The 16,460-nt window shown below is 36.7% G+C and overlaps 1 protein-coding gene across 4 annotated transcripts in view; it reads left to right on the top strand.

The window, feature by feature from the left end:
• The window catches only part of LOC135106816 (G protein-coupled receptor kinase 1-like), a 159,982-nt gene that overhangs the window by 138,272 nt on the left and 5,250 nt on the right, over positions 1–16,460 (top strand). Inside the window, exons 1-10 of one of the 4 annotated variants that reach the window (XM_064016152.1) lie at positions 3,240–3,382; positions 4,139–4,240; positions 5,747–5,821; positions 6,013–6,074; positions 6,504–6,555; positions 7,094–7,285; positions 7,764–7,929; positions 9,722–9,863; positions 11,836–12,010; positions 13,910–14,010. In XM_064016152.1, coding sequence (XP_063872222.1) covers positions 4,214–4,240; positions 5,747–5,821; positions 6,013–6,074; positions 6,504–6,555; positions 7,094–7,285; positions 7,764–7,929; positions 9,722–9,863; positions 11,836–12,010; positions 13,910–14,010 — 992 coding nt within the window. In that variant the 5' untranslated portion in view covers positions 3,240–3,382; positions 4,139–4,213. Of the gene's footprint in view, positions 1–3,239; positions 3,399–4,138; positions 4,241–5,746; positions 5,822–6,012; positions 6,075–6,503; positions 6,556–7,093; positions 7,286–7,763; positions 7,930–9,721; positions 9,864–11,835; positions 12,011–13,909; positions 14,011–16,460 lie in introns of those variants that run through there. The other 3 variants (XM_064016151.1, XM_064016153.1, XM_064016150.1) reach the window with 3 other exon arrangements.

Genomic DNA, 16,460 nt, shown 5'->3' with positions numbered 1-16,460 from the left:
TCAAGAAGACCAGCTCTCCACGTGACCTTCAGGGTCCGTTTGGCGGCTCTTTCCTTCTTATTTTTATTCTTGTTCTTCTTGTTCTTCTTCTTCTATGTAAGAAGGGCACTGTCCAAGAACAACAGAGAGAGAGAGAGAGAGAGAGAGAGAGAGAGAGAGAGAGAGAGAGAGAGAGAGAGAGAGAGAGAGAGAGAGAGAGAGAGAGAATGCTTGAAGTGTCGTGAAACCTTCCTTTTTGAAACCTACCGGCATCTTTCTCTATTGTATTCCTGATTTGTAACACTACCTAACGCTGGCCTGTGAGCTGCACCGGGGTCACATGCGTCATCCTGTTGAATTCTGGGAACGCTGCTCTTTTTTTTTTTATCTTTTTTCTCTTGTTTTTCCCCCTCGTCCTCATACGACTTGATTAAAAACGCTGATTAAAGAATTTCCTGAGCAAGGTAGCTAAGGCCGTAATAACTCCACTAGGGTTGCGAGGCAGAGTCAAACTTACGTACTTACAACCTTGTAGCTACGAGCCGAGCACTGTACATGCCATGGCTACGAGAAAGCATGAGGGAAGCTGCAAGAAACAATCAGGTCATACACGTGGCAGTCCCTGTAAAAAGGAAAATGATAGTAGATAAATAAAATAAGTAAAAATCAATAATAAGTAAATAAAGAAAGAAAATAAATAAAATCATGCACCCGGTCTCCTTCCTGCGACTTGAACTGTTTTGAAAGGAAAGTATCGATTAAAAGAATATCAAGAAACTTCAGGAATTGGTCTTGTCTTCCCTCTTCAGTGAGCGGCGAATTAGGAAGCATTTTAATAAGGTTTGTTTTCCTTGACCAGTCTCATGTATTAGTTGAATTCCCTGCTTATGTTTAGTGTTATTCGATTTGCATTCACGAAACTGTTGAAAGCTCTCTTAACTTGACCCAGTGATGTATCGGGACCATATCCATTGGTTGGTCCGTGAATTCGTGATCCGTATCCGGTTATAGATATTAAATGCGATACATGAAAAGAAAGAAAGAGGAAAATACGTACACCTGGATGAGCGGTGGCAATGAAGAGGTGAATGGATGGTGGTGGAGTGCCCCTCTCTCTCTCTCTCTCTCTCTCTCTCTCTCTCTCTCTCTCTCTCTCTCTCTCTCTCTCTCTCTCTCTCTCTCTCCTCTCTCTCTCTCTCAATAATATTAGCAGTAGTAGTAGTAGTAGTAGTGGTAATGATGATTCACCACTGTCACAAGGAGCGCGTGTTGGACCATTGATCACCAGCTATTACTGTCCCCGGTAGGAGTACGCTTACACAAGTAGCTTATGTGGCCCGATCTATAGGAAGGCGCTGGCCTTTCACACACAGCACACCCCAGGGAGGGCGGTCACTAGTGGCTCGCTCATCAGAGGCTACCATTGGACTAGTAAATGTATAGTAAGAGGTTTGAGGTTTGTTGTGGCTCTGTATTTTCTGTTATTAACTTTCACTGGTAATTGACGCATCTTCCCTTCATTACTAACCACTCTGACACATATTTCCTTATTCTTCAGCTATCTTCAAGCATTGTGCCGCCTAGAAATTGCAAAATTTTATTTTTTTTATCCCTTTCTTTCTTGTAGGTGCTTCTAAAGACACCATTTTTTTTTTTTTTTTTTTTTTTTTTTTTGTGTGTTGTGAACTGTTGCATATCGGTAGTGAGAGGTTTTGAATTCTTGGCGGATCGTTGCTCGTACCGTCTCTCCATCTCTTCATCAGTCGCTTCTGAATGACTATAGTTCTACTCGGGAAACAATATTTTTACATCATTGAACCATTTGGCCTTTATTTCGTATTCATGCCCACTTGTTCTTCCTTCGGTCCTCATCAGGAGATCCTCGCTGTCCACTCATGCCAATCCCTTTACCGCTTAGAGCACAGGATTAACTCTCTCTCTCTCTCTCTCTCTCTCTCTCTCTCTCTCTCTCTCTCTCTCTCTCTCTCTCTCTCTCTCTCTCTCTCTCTCTCGTGTTAAGACAGCGCAGCTTCTTTGTTTAGGAAAATCCGATGGTGTGCGAGTCACGCCTGTGTTGCGTTGAAGGATGTCGAGATGTCAGAGGAAAAAGAAAACATAGAAACGTTACACGTGACCTTAATGAAATGTTATATTGACTGTTGGTTGGGTAACTGACATTTGTGCTTTCCGTGAAGGAAGAGAGATTCAGTCGTACTTGGATGGGTCGCGAATGAAGTAACTCGGAAATTTCTCGCGTAAATATCCAAACTCGGATGGTTCAAAAGAATTAGTCAGTTCCAGCTCTTTTGAACTAGAATTTATACATCACTGATATATAAATTTATTTTATAGGATAATACTCGTTGGATTTTCAACTTTTTAAAGTTTTCAGTTATAAAGTCTTCTTAACAATTGCGTAGTAGTCAAAGGTCGGAAGTTATTAAGCTGCTCTAGATTTAGTGGAGGCTCTTCGTTGCACTCACAAGAGAGGGCTGCGATTGATAGTGCCCCTTAACCACTTGAGACTGGCAACTTTTATTCTGTAAAAAATGCGTCACTTTGAAACGTAAAAAAAAAAAAAAAAAAAAAAAACTTTTTACAAGAAATTAATTATATCATCGCACAGAGGGAAAAAAAAAAAAAAAAAAAAACGTGTGGGATGAATGCATGCCATTGAAAAGTGTGGTGGTGGCTTTAATGTGAATCTCGTCCGTCGAAGTCTATTAGATTTCAAGAAATGGCTTCACTTAAATTGATGAGCTTATGGAAACAAGGATATCTGGTTGCTGTTGTGAGCCATCCTATTTCATATCACCAATTTTTAAGAACCTTCACGAACATAATAGCATTCAACAAACTTCTACTTATTACCACAAACTTGCATCTCTCAAACGACGCATTTCTTTCCACTGAAACATTCTTCAGTTTTGCTGAGGGACTTAAGCAGAAGTCAGTTCCCTTCTGAGCATTGTAAACGAGCATGTTTCGTTAGAGAAGCCAGCAACGTGTGAGAAAGTCTAAAGATAAAGAGCAAAGGCAAAAAGTAATTTTTCACTTGTCTTCTCTTTAGAATGCGATTTTTCTTTGTGTTGTTACGACCACTTCCCATATCCCGCCGGTCGCTACCCTCAGGCCAAGCTATGACTAGCCGCCTCGCCACGTCACCCGTCTCGACCCCACTCTGGTAGTTGTGAGGCTCCACGAGGTCCCGTTTCGAGGCATTGGCAGAGTTGCCCGGACCAGGTCTAAGAGCGGTTAGTTCACACTAGGCTCTCTCTCCACCACCTTCGACTTGTACCTGCTGGGTTACCCCTTACCGTGGTAGTTAGACGAGAGTGGACTCCTCTAGGCTGATCAAGTGCAAGCACCGGGCGTTTATCTCAACTGTTGAACATGGATTCACGTAACGTATTTATACTGTAAAACTTAGCTTCAGTCCTCCACCCGTTTTCTCCCTCCCTTGGGTATGATCTGTAGCAGTTATCATGTATGTTAGGTCTTGGTGGTGGTTTAGTTCTTAAGCTGTATGGGTTCGGCATCTGTTCATTATAATTTTTGTTTATTTTTGTACAAGCAAAGTTACAAGTTATATTGTTATTTATAATATATGTATTATTTCTTAAGTACTACGTGATCGTAACTATGTGTGTGTGTGTGTGTGTGTGTGTGTGTGTGTGGTTCATATTTCGACACTTTAATCAGGCATATTGCATTGTAAAGTTTATGACACTTGGGATTTCTCAAGGTGAACTATATCCCACTTGGGCTGTCAGATATTTGATCACCGGGCGGCAGGAAGGGCTGTTGAGAAGTACAGTGCAGACACGAGTGAAGATTTGAGGTTTTGCCTTTGCTGAAACAATTCTTGTTTTATGACAATGGTGTTCTTTCAGCATTGTTTTGGAATTGTCATGTGCATTATAAAATTTAGAAAAAAAATTGAAAACACGGAATGAAAATTCTCTCTCTCTCTCTCTCTCTCTCTCTCTCTCTCTCTCTCTCTCTCTCTCTCTCTCTCTGTACATATTTGCACATTTACATATTTCATGATAAACCAGAAAATCTAAACATTTGTGTTTGCCAGATTTTTGGGGGGCAAATTATTTTTTATTATATTTTTAATGATACTTTTTACTAATATGAATAATTTCTTCCCCAGATTAAGGCCTATGAGAAGATTGAAAATAAGGAGGAAAGAAGAAAAGTAGCGAGGGACATATACGATAATTTTATAATGAAGGAATTATTATCTAACTCACATGTAAGTACCAAACCTTGCATTGTCTCCCGCACCCTTTTCACTTGTGCAACCTAGAACCTGGTAATCATGCAGTGGTGTTTGTCCCTCATGACAGCACCCCACTGGCAGTCTATTGTTTGTACATGCACTTTTCTTTCTGTGTGTAGCCTTTATGTACTGAAAGCACAATCTATTGCATTTTTTCCCTAAAATTCATGACCCACAGAAACACAGACTCAGGAAAATAGGTAAATAAGTAATGGTTGCTGTATTATTTTGCTGGTAGAGTGAAAAAGATTGCATGTGATATGAGAAAGCCTAACACTAATTTGGGCAAAAGTACGGTTTTAAGAATGAACAGTTACATTGATATTGTTGACTCTTCTACAGAAAGAAGAGAGAAGCAGTGTATAATATGATTGAGTGAACAGATATATTGAAAGAAGGGAATGAGTTTGAATATTTTGAGCTTATCCTGTGCAAATATGTAAAGAAAGAAAGAGAGAGAGAGAGAGAGAGAGAGAGAGAGAGAGAGAGAGAGAGAGAGAGAGAGAGAGAGAGAGAGAGAGAGCTCCACAAGGAAGGAAATGGGTAGAATCATTGGGGACATGTGATAAGGACAGTGAGGGTGGAAGTAAAACAGGTTCCATCTTGTCATAATTCCAACATTAGCACAATATAAGTGATAACTAGATTTGGAAGAGAAAAGTATAAAATCAAGCATAATAGTAAACAGAAAATTATATATTACATACTGAGGGTGGTGACTGCAAATCTGATTCATAAACACAAATAAGGATATGCAAAGGATCACCATTGAAAGTAAGGTATTACGTTTATGTTAAATGTTGGCCTTTACTAAAGCTGTAGAAACCAAACTGTGGAATGTAATATTAATGGAATATTGTAGAATTCTTAATAGGGTTAATATAGTGTGTGTTTCAGCAGTCTCCACAATACATACAAGTAAAATCTATGTGGACAGTTACTTAATATAAGGAAGATAATTAATTGAGCATAAAATTCATTACAGCAAACAGATATACAGTAGTAAGAGATGTATGGAGAAAACAGAGTCTTTAGCCTATAGTGTACCAGTTATTAGCACCAGTGATGATTGGTAACTGGTGACTAGTAATCATGAAATGAGTAGGTGCATAAGTAACGTGTGTGTTCCCCTGTCAAAGCATTACACATGTGTCCACTTTGTGCATCACCCTTATTCTCCCTATATGGAAAACTTAGTAGGTACAACACTTGTGACACTAAAAAGTAATGTTAATTCACTCTCTTTAGAAAAAAAATCAGTATCTTTGAAGAAGAGAGTGGGACAGAATGCCAATATGCTACTCCTTTCTATCATCTTTAGGTAGCCAGGTTTCATTGATTACCCATAACTAATCTTGACCTGTTGTTACATCTCAGTATACGATGCTGCATTTATTTTCTTGGTGTACCATTTCCTTCCACTTCATTATGCTCCCCAAGGTATTAATGTGTGTGCATGTTCTCCCTTTCTCTCTACAGGCCTATAATGAAGAGTCAGTCGCATATGTACAAAAACACCTCACCAAAAATGAAGTTCCAACAGATCTATTTGAAGTAAGTGCTGAAAACACACACACACACACACACACACACACACACACACACACACACACACACACACACACACACACACACACACACACTGTAAATCAATGTTCTGAAATATGGTGATATCCTTTTAGTGTAACCATCTGTAAAATAGATATGCATGCACATTTTTTATAATGTTATTTTATTATTTTCAGCCTTACATAGAGGAGATATTTGCACATTTAAGAGGAGATTTGTTCAACAGATATGTTGAAAGGTAAGTGCAGAGAGATTAATATACAGACAAAATCAGACAAATCATGTACTGTAAAGATTCTTGTGTAAGTGAGGTTTTCTGTAGTTTTTGGTATTGAAATATTCCAAACAACTTCATATTTTGAACAGAAGGTTGAATTGTTTTTTGTACTACACAGTGGATGTGATGCAATATTTTTCACCACGTGTACATATATATATTTCACAAATTTGGTTTCAGAATATTCAAATAGACTAATCCACTTCAACACAAAATAAATTGGTGCACGATGACATCTTCACAATTCATGTTTTTTTTATGGCAATGTTGTGACAGCTTTAATTATTGTCACTAGTAACTGTAACAAGTAATAGAAAATGCAGTTACTTTCATATTTTTTTTGTCTATTTGTATTTCAGCTTTAGTTATGCATACTTCTTTTCCTTCCAGTGATAAATATACCAGATTCTGTCAGTGGAAAAACTTAGAACTGAATATACAGGTGAGTCATCTGAATATTTGTTGTCATAGATAAACTTTAGTAATGGTAAATGTGAAAACTGATGCAATGAACATGATTTCTTGATATTTGATTTCACCTTAGAAATCTTTAAATATAGTTATTGTAGAGAATCTCATGCAAAAAATTATGTAAAAAATTATAGATTTAATGTGTTCATATCAGCAGCAAGACCGTAGCAGTTATGCAAGTCTCTCTCTCTCTCTCTCTCTCTCTCTCTCTCTCTCTCTCTCTCTCTCTCTCTCTCTCTCTCTCTCTCTTGTGCACTGTTAACAGTGGTCACTGAAGGTCATGGAAGAATGGAGCTGTGACGGTTGATGGAATCAACATATTTTTTCCCAATGAAAGCTTTGTACACAAAATCATCTCTATGGTATACGCAATCTTTTCCACATTCTGAAGGCATCATCTGCAAGAGTAGACTGTACATTGCCAAATCTTATCAATTTCAATGTCTCTTACCTTGCAATGCCTGGTATTAATTCTTGTCTATATTTTATTAATTAATTTACTTCCTCAGCTGACTATGAATGACTTCAGCGTTCACCGAATCATTGGACGTGGGGGTTTTGGAGAAGTATACGGGTGCCGCAAGGCAGATACGGGCAAGATGTATGCCATGAAGTGTCTTGACAAGAAGAGGATCAAGATGAAGCAGGGGGAGACATTGGCGTTAAATGAGCGTATCATGTTGTCACTAGTCAGTACAGGGGTGAGTGTGCACTGTACTTAAGAACACTCTCTTTATATAATGCCAAGGGCTATGTACCATGTACACACTAAATTTTTTGCATAATATGCAAGTAGAGATTTGGTAATAATACAAATTCTAACATTTTTTAAAACAATGGGGCAATGAATGAAGAGAGCATCAAACACTGACAGTGTGAACATAATTGAATGGTCTTTGGTAGCAAAATTAATTGGTTGGAGTATGTATGGTGGCCACATCAAAAGTTGATGTAAATTTCAGAGGCTCATAGCATTGAAAATGTATAGTGAACAATAATGTTATGTAGAGAGTTTCCTATATCCTGTACCCAAGCTGCATGACCTTTCAGAGGAGAAAATGCTAAAATGGTATATCTGTAAACTAGTCTCAATAGTTGTTCATGTACTGAGAACTTTCATCAAGTGAGTAGTGCACCAAATATAATGGAAATTACATAAGTCTTCCCTTTTACTTTCAGATTGATTGCCCTTTCATAGTGTGTATGACGTATGCCTTTCATACTCCTGACAAGTTGTGTTTCATCTTAGACCTTATGAATGGAGGGGACCTGCATTACCACCTTTCACAGCATGGTGTTTTCAATGAGCAAGAGATGAGATTCTATGCTGCTGAAGTTATATTAGGTATGGCATCTCTGATGATTCAGATGTTTTCTAATGAAAATTCTTTCCTGTCACAAAAAAACTGCAGTGTGAACTAATTCTTGAATTTTTATTCTTCATATCAATGTTAGCTTCATATGTCACTTTTCTTTGTGAAATACTGAGGAAAATGTAATTGGGTTGTCATTCAAAGAACAGTATTTCAGATAGCATTTTCTGGAATTGTCATGTTCATAACTCCTTCCACAATTAGAACTATAAGAAAAATGTAAAGGGAATACTAAAAATACAAAATCAGTCAAGATGTGGAAAAAGAATAACAGGAGTGTTTGCATAAAATACTTTTTTGCACAGCATAAAAATCTTTGCATAAATTGCACATTCTGCAGAATTTCTTCAAATTTTTGCATAGTGTAATTTGTAGGGAATTGATTTCTTGCTATTTGCTTTTTCTCAGATAGCACCATACTTGTCTGCAAAATGGCCAGTGGTGTAAAGATTATAATAATGAATAAGTATAATTAGTAGTAATAGTAATTTTATAATATATTGTGTATTTTGTATGATGAACCAAAACATGTCTGTTATAGAAAACATTCATCCCGCAGTGGTGTACCAAGTTTTACAACATCTTTATTTTCATATTTTCTTGTCATGGCAACCTCAAAATTCACCAGCTAGATATTCTTACTAAAATAACCAGGTTTTGAGTGAAAATAGTATTGCTGCCACCTCACGCTGGATTACTTACTTTAACTGTGATAGTCATCCAGTTATGTTAACATGCCAATGACAATATAACTACTTCTCTTGAATCAGAGGTAGGGATGTATTTTTTTTTGCTGTTCCATCCATAATTTAGTGCTAAATAGCCATGTGCGCAGCATAGTTTTGGGTAGGATACAATGCTGGACCTTCATTCATTGAGCCAACTTTGTCACTTATGTGTGTAAAGACACTGCAAATTGGCTTAGTGAAAGTGAGCTTGATGTTAAATAGCCCCACAAAAACTACAACTGAACTCATTTAAGAAGGAAAGTGAATTGTATCTCATCTCAGTAGCTTCACCACCAAGCTTCACATAGTTTGGTTTACTGTATCATAGCTCCATGCTTGGACTATGAAAGCAAGTCATATACATGTATCATCATATGAAATATATTTATTACCATAAAAGTTAATGAAAAGTTGAATTTTCATTGTAGCAAATGATGCATCAAAGTTGGTGTTGCTGGGTTGCTGCTTATTGCTTGAGGCACCACCTGTTATAGTAGAGGATAGTAGAGAACTCTGAGGGCTGTTTGCCATCTGTCTTCTCTTTTGCTCATGGTGGAGTAGGTACATACACATTTTTAATTTGTCATATTGATGTTAGTTAAAGAGTATTTTTAGAAAATAAATATTAATATAAAAAAATTATCAAAGCTGATTTGGTTTGTTAATTGGCAAAGCCAATTTTGCAAGACACATGGGTGCTTTCTGAGTATTGAGGAGGGGAAAGTGCATCATTTAAAGTGTCATAAGAATTAAGGAAGGTTTTGGACGAATCTGCAACCAATTCCACTTTTTCCTCATGGGATCAATGTCTCCAATTTTCTTTTAATCAGTTTTGATTACTGTACTTATTATTATGGAACCAATTAAGTATGAAACTTTGTGCACCACTCTAAATTGACCGTGAAGACATCCATGTTAGATTAAGATTTTGGTGTATCTTCTAGATATGTGAGCAAAATTGTTACTGAATATTCAAACTTATAATTTTTTAGCATTTCACATGTTTCCATTATTTTAATTGGGAATGTTTTTTCAGGGCTAGAGCATATGCACCGTCGGTATATTGTTTACCGAGATTTGAAGCCGGCGAATATACTTCTAGATGAGCATGGCCATGTCAGGATATCAGACTTAGGGTTGGCTTGTGATTTTTCCAAAAAGAAGCCACATGCATCAGTGTAAGTACATGGCATTGCTTCACAGCAATCTTCTCAAAATTTTAGAAGGCAGACATGTGTAAGAAATTTATCATTTTAGTTATTTATTTATGTGTTCCAAAAAATTAATAACTTGTGTAATGAAAGATGTCAGTTCCAGTAGCAGTAAACAATTTTATTTATAAGTATATTTAATTTTAGAAATTCATATTATGGTAAAATCATATGAAATATAGAAACCAAGTGAAGAAAACTTGTTTAGGAATGGGAGAGTGGAAATTTTTCTTGACGAGGGTTCTGGCAAACTTCAATGGCTTAGTGTTCATGGACTATAGACACCTCACAGAACATGCCAGTGGAACTGCTCACCTCAGGCACTCTGACCCTGCTGTTTCTTGGCTCTTGGAATAGGCAGTTGACTAGTTTTTGTCCTCTAACTCAACTCTGTGGAGTTGAGTTTCAGTGATTTTTGTTTCATTATGGACAAGAATAAGGTTGTTTCATGAAAATATTTTGAAGTAGATAAGGTGATGAGTTTGGGTAGGTGGAAACTTAAACAGCAAAGAACTGTGTGTGTGTGTGTGTGTGTGTGTGTGTGTATTTACCTAGTTGTGGTTTACAGGAGAGGAGTAATCTCATAGTATCCCATCTCTATATCTATCTAGTTTGGTCTTAAAAGCACTGACAGTTTCGGCAGTTACAACGTCTTCACTGAGTTCATTCCATTTGTTTACACTTCTGTGAGGAAAACTACTTCTTGATGTCTCTTCTACAGTTAACTATCTTCAACTTCTTATTTTGTCCCCTTGTACTCTGTGTGTCTAAATTTATAAAACCTTTGTCCACATTTTCCATACCATTTATCATTGTATAGATGTTTATTAAATCTCTCTCTCTCCTATTTTCAAGGGTAGTAATCTCCAACATTCTTAATCTTTCTTCATAGGTCAATTTACTCAACTCTGGAACCATCTTAGTGACTGCTCTTTGTACACTTTCTAATTTTATAATATTCCACTTTGTATGAGGAGACCACACCACTGCTACATATTCCAGTCTTGGTCTTATCATGGAAATCAACAACTTTTTATCATTTCTTATCCAAATATGAGAATGCCATTCTTACTCTTTTTAATTCATCCTCTCTCCAGTAATTTTATCAATGTGTCTGTCTAAGTCAAATTTTCAGTAACTGTTACTCCCAGATCCACTTCCTCTTTCGACTTCTTTAACTTCACACCTTCCATCTCATAATGATATTGTATTCTTTTCTTACTCTTACGAAACTCCATTACTTGACATCTACTTAAATTGAATTCCATTTACCAAGATTTACTCCATCTATTTATCTTATTTAAATCATCTTGCAGTACCATACAGTCATTTACATTTTCTACCCTTCTCATCAGCTTATCTGCATACAAGTTCATATAACTATCTATTTCTTCATTTATGTTGTTCACATATATTACAAAAATTATCACTCCCAACACTGACCCCCTGTGGGACACCACTAGTTACTTTCAGCCAAGATGAATTTGCGTCTTGTATTACAGTTCTCATCTCTCTATCATCCAGATAATCCTCCATCCACTCCAGCAGTCTTCCTCCAATTTTCCCATAATTTTTTTTATCTTCCTCAGCAATCTTCGGTGTGGTACTTTGCCAAGTGCTTTCTTCAAGTCTAAGTAAACACCATCCACCCATCTGTCTCTCTCCTGCACAATATCAACTACCCTTGAATAAAAAAAATATCAAGTTCGTGGAGCATGATCTTCCCCTCCTAAATCCAAATTGACAATTTACTGAAACTTTATCTCTTTCCAAGTGTGTGTGTGTGTGTGTGTGTGTGTGTGTGTGAGTGAGAATAGAATTAAGTAAATTTTAAAAATTAGGACTGACTTGCATAATGTCTTATCTTTGTATGCATAATGTCTGTGCATAATGTCTTGTCTTCAAATAGAATAGAATAAAATATTTCTTCCCAAAACAGAGGGACTCACGGGTACATGGCACCAGAGGTGCTGAGCAAGGGTACAGCATATGACAGTTCAGCTGACTGGTTCTCCTTTGGGTGCATGCTGTACAAGCTGCTCAAAGGTCACTCTCCCTTCAGGCAACACAAGACACGAGACAAACATGAGATAGACCGCATGACCCTCACCATGGTAAGTTCAAGTGGTGGTAATCCATATGTGATTAACTTTGCTCCAGGTTGTTTATGTGATTGTTTGTAAGCCTACAAAATTACAAGGGAAACAAAATCATAAGGGGAACCTTGAAATTTTCATTCCTGCCAAACTAGTTTACTGGATGGCCAGTGATGATGATGTGTCTTACATATTGAATATAGGAGACTTAAAAACACCAATCTTGGATGAAGAGTATAAGAAACCAGATCTGTATCTGATGCATATTCCTGAGAGCTCTCCCAAAGGGATGGCCATTTATGTTCTTGGATTTCATGTCTGCATGCTCAAATCCTTTCATTCCTTTCATATGAGGCATCCAGAACCATAGTGACATCAGTGCTAAAAAAAAAAAAATATATATGATCAATGTTTTGCAGTATTCTGACTGCAGCATCTCAATGAATTGAGATAGGAAGTTGGGTTTGATGTTGAAATGTTTGTTGATGTATTTGTTTTATAGAACATAAATCTATTTAAGCAATCTATAAAACAAATAGATTATGGCATTTTTATCAAAATCAATATTATTGAAACTATCGGGGAAATGTATTAAATTGTATCTAGTGCTCACCCATTGCTTACTTTTGTAATTCTATTGTGTTGTTTCATTCTCTTGTATTTTAATGGGCTTCAAAACAATTAATAATATAGTTTAATATGAATTTTATTAAGCAAAAAGCAACATTCTTGCACTTCCTAATCTTAAGTGACTCACAGGATGGGTCATCACTGGCTTGCTATCCCTCACTGTTTTGTGGGACTTACTTCACTCTAGCACCAGCTTCAAGCACGGCATGAAGATTCTTGAAAAGACTTTCATCTCTATTGCAGGGGTTCATTCTGATGCTCTCGTTGTCTGTCATTGTAGGATGGTGGGGGAAGATAATGGAAAAAAAAATACTAATGTTGTTTACATCACTGGCTTTAGGAGCCTCGTATACTCTAGCACTCAATCTTTCCATCTTGACATTTTGTTGAAGGTTGTCCTGTTGCACCCACTTTATCTACCACACTTACACAAGAACACTGTCACAGTCATTCTACTTATTGCCATTCTTTCTACATGACCAAAGCACCATAGGGTACTGTGACCCTGTCAGCAACAAAATTAATTAACTTTACTTGATGTACAGCAAACAGTGCCTCTGGGCACTGTTTGCTGGGCTTTAGAGTTGACTTTCACTTCATTATTTTATTCATCACATGTTAATATGGAATAAGTGTTTGAATAATCAATATCCTTCTCAATTCCATTAACTTTCATGTAACAAGTATGGATATGGACCTTGAAGTCCTTTTTTTTTATTTTGATTTTTCATACATCTATTTTCTACTTAAATGCAATGAAATCGAGGAGATGCCATCGTATTTATATCACTGTACTGCTTTTGTATTGAGAATTGCAAAATCCCATCCTCTGGTTTTTCATTCCTGCATCCATCTACCTGCCTGTAAGGCGAATATTAACCTGGTATGTAGATAGATACCTAGATAGCTCTTTGTGTTATATTGTTATGAAGAGCATGGAAATGTGAATGGGGAAATTATAAACAGTGAAAGGATTTCAAAGTCTCAAATTTGAAGATTTCCTGATTTTTTGTCTCAAATTTAGGTTTCTTAGAGAATGGCTAAGAGTGACATAAGTTGCATTGATAATCATAATTGCTTGGAAATGAGAGGTAAAGTGAAGTATATGAGAAAGGATTAGGGAGTAAGAAGATTTGTGCAAGGATAAAATGCAGGGACAGGATATGAAAGAACTGAAAAGTGGCCACTTCCTGGAGAGAATTCCAAAGAGCAGATATCTGAGTATGCTAGACTAAAGTAAAATGATATACTAAATGCATTAATGTTGTTTCTTTTCTCACCTTTTAGAACGTCGAGCTTCCTGAAACATTTACACAAGAGCTTCGAAGTCTATTAGAAGGTTTACTTCACAGAGATGTAGATAAAAGGCTTGGCTGCAAAGGAAGAGGGTAAGAAATAAAAAATCTTGGTATTTTTAAAGGTTATAGTTATATATTAGAATGAGAGTGACTTCTTGTAAATCAATTATAAAAATTCTTGTATGACATTTCATTGCTACACATGTACCTTTTGCAGGATTCACACTAAAATATATTTTATATTGATACTTTTGTTATTCATAATAATTTACATCTGAAGAAAAATTGTAATTACTTATTTTTTCCCAGTGATGCATTGCTTTAACCAAACTTCATGTTGACTTGGAGGCTGTCACTCCTCACATGAGTACAAATGCACCTTTTATGAAAAAAATTGTGCAACAGTGCTTCTAGGACGAGTGTAGTGACCACAGCAGATGTGAGGGCACACACACACACACACACTAACCAAAATTATTTTATAAATTCATCAATGGAAAATTAAACAGTAAAGATGAAATAAGCATGGTAAAAGCTGGAGAAGAGACAAAAGAGATGACCCAAAAGAGGTAGCTGAAGTGTTTAACAGATACTTCCACTCTGTGTTTACTAAGGAAAATTATTTCAGAGGTGAGAGGACAGCGTTAGAAAAAGGGACCGACCTAAAGGAGATTAAAACATCAGTAGAAGTAAAGAATATGTTGGAAGACCTGGATGTAAGGAAAGCAATGGGTCCTGATGGTGTATCGAGTTGGATTTTAAAAGAGTGTAGCTCACAATTAGTCTCGGCGCTGCACAATATAATTAGCACCACCCTGGTAAAAGCTAGAATTGGATTGATTGGAAACGGGTGGACGTTACCCCAATTCACAAGACCAGAAGTAAAGAAGATCCATTAAATTATAGACCTGTATAGCTCACAAGTGAGGTGGCAAAGATTTGTGAAAAGATTATCAAGAACAGATGGGTGAAATATCTAGAAGACAACAAGGTGATAACAGAGAAACTGTTTGGCTTCAGAAAAGGAAGATCTTGTGTTATGAATCTGATAAGTTTCTACTCAAGAGTAATAGATATAGTGCAAGAGAGAGATGGATGGGCTGACTGCATATACTTATCTCTGAGAAAAGCATTTGATAAAGTTCTGCACAGACTAATATGGAAATTGGAAAAAAATTGTAGGACTTGGTGGATCACTGTTAAAGTGGATGACTGATTTTTTGACAAACAGAGAAATGAGAACAGTAATTAAAGGCAGCAGGTTGAACTGGAAAATGGTAATAAGTGGAGTCCCGCAAGGTTCGGTATTTGCACCTATTATGTTCACAGTTTATGTAAATGATACGACAGAAGGTGTAGAAAGTTACATGAACCTTTTCGCTATTGATGCTAAGATTTTGAGGAAAGTAACAAATGAAGAGGACTGCAATGCTTAAAATCAGGACTTAATTAAGATTAATGAAGGGTCATTGAGGTGGAACATGGAGATTAAAATTAATGAAGGGTCATTGAGGTGGAACATGGAGTTTAATGCTAAAAAATGTAGTGTGATAAGGTTGAGAGAAAAGTGCGAGAAGACCAGTTGGCAGGTATTACTTAGGAAATGAGGAAATCTCTATAAGATCAGAAGAAAAGACCTAGGAGTAATGATTACATATTATTTGTCATTTGGGAAGCACATAAAAAAAATTATAGGAGAAACATATAATCTGCTGAGAAATATCAAGATAGCATCCTCCTATATTGATGAAGATATGATAAAAAAAAATGATAATGATGATACGTCCGAGATTGGAATATGCAGCATCAGTGTGGTCGCCAAGTTTGAAAAAGGATACAAGAAAGTTAGAAAGAATCCAGAGAGCTGCAACTAAAATCCCTGCTTAAGAGAGTATAGTCATGAGGAAAGGTTGAAGAGATTGGGCCTGACTACACTAGAAAAAGGAGGGAAAGAGGTGATTTGATAGCAACATATAGAATATTGGAAGGAATGGAAAAGTTGGATAGAAAAGACCTCATGATACCAGATATGAGAGAGACAAGAGGACATGGAAGGAAATTGAAAAGAAGTGTTTGCAGAAGAGACATCAAGAAACATAGCTTCCCCCACAGAAGTTTAACAGTGTGGAATGAACTTAAGGATGAGACTGTGTATGCAAAGACAATTCATAAATTTAAAGAAAATACATATAAAAGTGGATATGGAGACAGGACGGTACGAACCTAGTGTCGCTCATGTCCTGTATTTCACAACTAGGTAAATACACACACACACACAGTTTTACATGCCATGGCACTGCAGTGCTGCTTTATGCTGGATGCAAGGACAAAATACACACAGTTCTGGACCATGTGGTCGGAATAAATAAGTATTTTTCTGGTGGTGTTTTCAATACCCCAAGTTTCACAATCCTCAAGTTTAGTGCTATTCCTCTAAAAGAAAACAAGTGTAGAACTCAAGAGGGTACTGTAGATGTAAAACTTTCACTTGTTGCTGCCAGATGATGTAACTATTCCTTAAGTTTTTCCTTGAAAGTGAT

This window comes from Scylla paramamosain, chromosome 14 (assembly GCF_035594125.1).
Source record: "Scylla paramamosain isolate STU-SP2022 chromosome 14, ASM3559412v1, whole genome shotgun sequence".
Classification (NCBI taxonomy): Eukaryota; Metazoa; Arthropoda; class Malacostraca; order Decapoda; family Portunidae; genus Scylla; species Scylla paramamosain.
Note: the sequence above shows the minus strand (reverse complement) of the source record. Positions and strands in the feature narration are given on the sequence as shown.